This window comes from Chaetura pelagica, unplaced genomic scaffold (assembly GCF_000747805.2).
Source record: "Chaetura pelagica isolate M959 unplaced genomic scaffold, ChaPel_1.0 scaffold828, whole genome shotgun sequence".
Classification (NCBI taxonomy): Eukaryota; Metazoa; Chordata; class Aves; order Apodiformes; family Apodidae; genus Chaetura; species Chaetura pelagica.
In genome coordinates this window covers 126718-127504 of record NW_009954195.1, presented here as the reverse complement: position 1 = coordinate 127504, position 787 = coordinate 126718, and the positions used below count along the sequence as shown (strand labels likewise).

The window sequence follows — 787 nt, the reverse complement described above, 5'->3', positions numbered from 1 at the left end:
AGCGGGGCAGGCCTGCCGGGCGCTGCACGCCGTGCTGGACCGCGTGGTGCGGGAGCGACTGCGCGAGGTCACCGCGCTCATGGGGGACTGAGGGGGCTTGGGGGGGCAGCAGCAATAAAGGTCTGTGTGTGCCGGGACAGGCCCTGTTGTGTGCTGTGCCCTGCGCTGTGAGCCCTGCCACGTGCTGTGCCGCATTGTGCCATGTACTATGCTGTGTGCTGCACTGCATTCAGTGCTGGGATCCCCCCTGTGCCTGCCCCCCCCCTCACCCCAGGGTGCTGACAGGCACCAGACCCCCAGCACAGTGCCCACACTGTGCTGTGGTACCGGGCGAGTCGGGTCATTGTACATCCCCCACCTTGCACAGTTCTCCCACATAGAATCATAGGGGTTGAAAGGGATCTCTGTGCACCCCTTCTTGCACACCCACCCCCATCAAATAGCCCCTGGCACGCTTGCTCCACCTTGAACTGCTCACAATGCAGCTCCCTTGCATGCTCACCTGTGCACCCCAGCCCACTCCCATTGCACAGCCACTTCTGCACCCATCCTCTTTGCACACCCAACCCACCCCAGTATACTGGTACCCTCTTGCACACCTGTCCCCATTGCACACCTACTCTCACTGTGCAGCTCCTTTTCATGCCCATTGCACACCCACCCTGACCCTTTTGTACACTCACTCCCACAGTACAGCCCGTTGCACACCCACGCCCCTGTGGCCCCCCAGCCATATCAGAGGCCCTTCTGGCCCCCCTGCCCATACGCCCCCCGCCGCACCAATCAG

The 787-nt window shown here is 62.8% G+C and overlaps 1 protein-coding gene across 1 annotated transcript in view; it reads left to right on the top strand.

The window, feature by feature from the left end:
• Positions 1-201: 201 nt before the first annotated feature.
• Positions 202-787, top strand: part of GPAA1 (glycosylphosphatidylinositol anchor attachment 1) — an 8607-nt gene continuing 8021 nt past the window's right edge. Inside the window, exon 1 of the mRNA XM_010003152.1 lies at positions 202-215. Coding sequence (XP_010001454.1) covers positions 202-215 — 14 coding nt within the window. The remainder of the gene's footprint in view (positions 216-787) is intronic.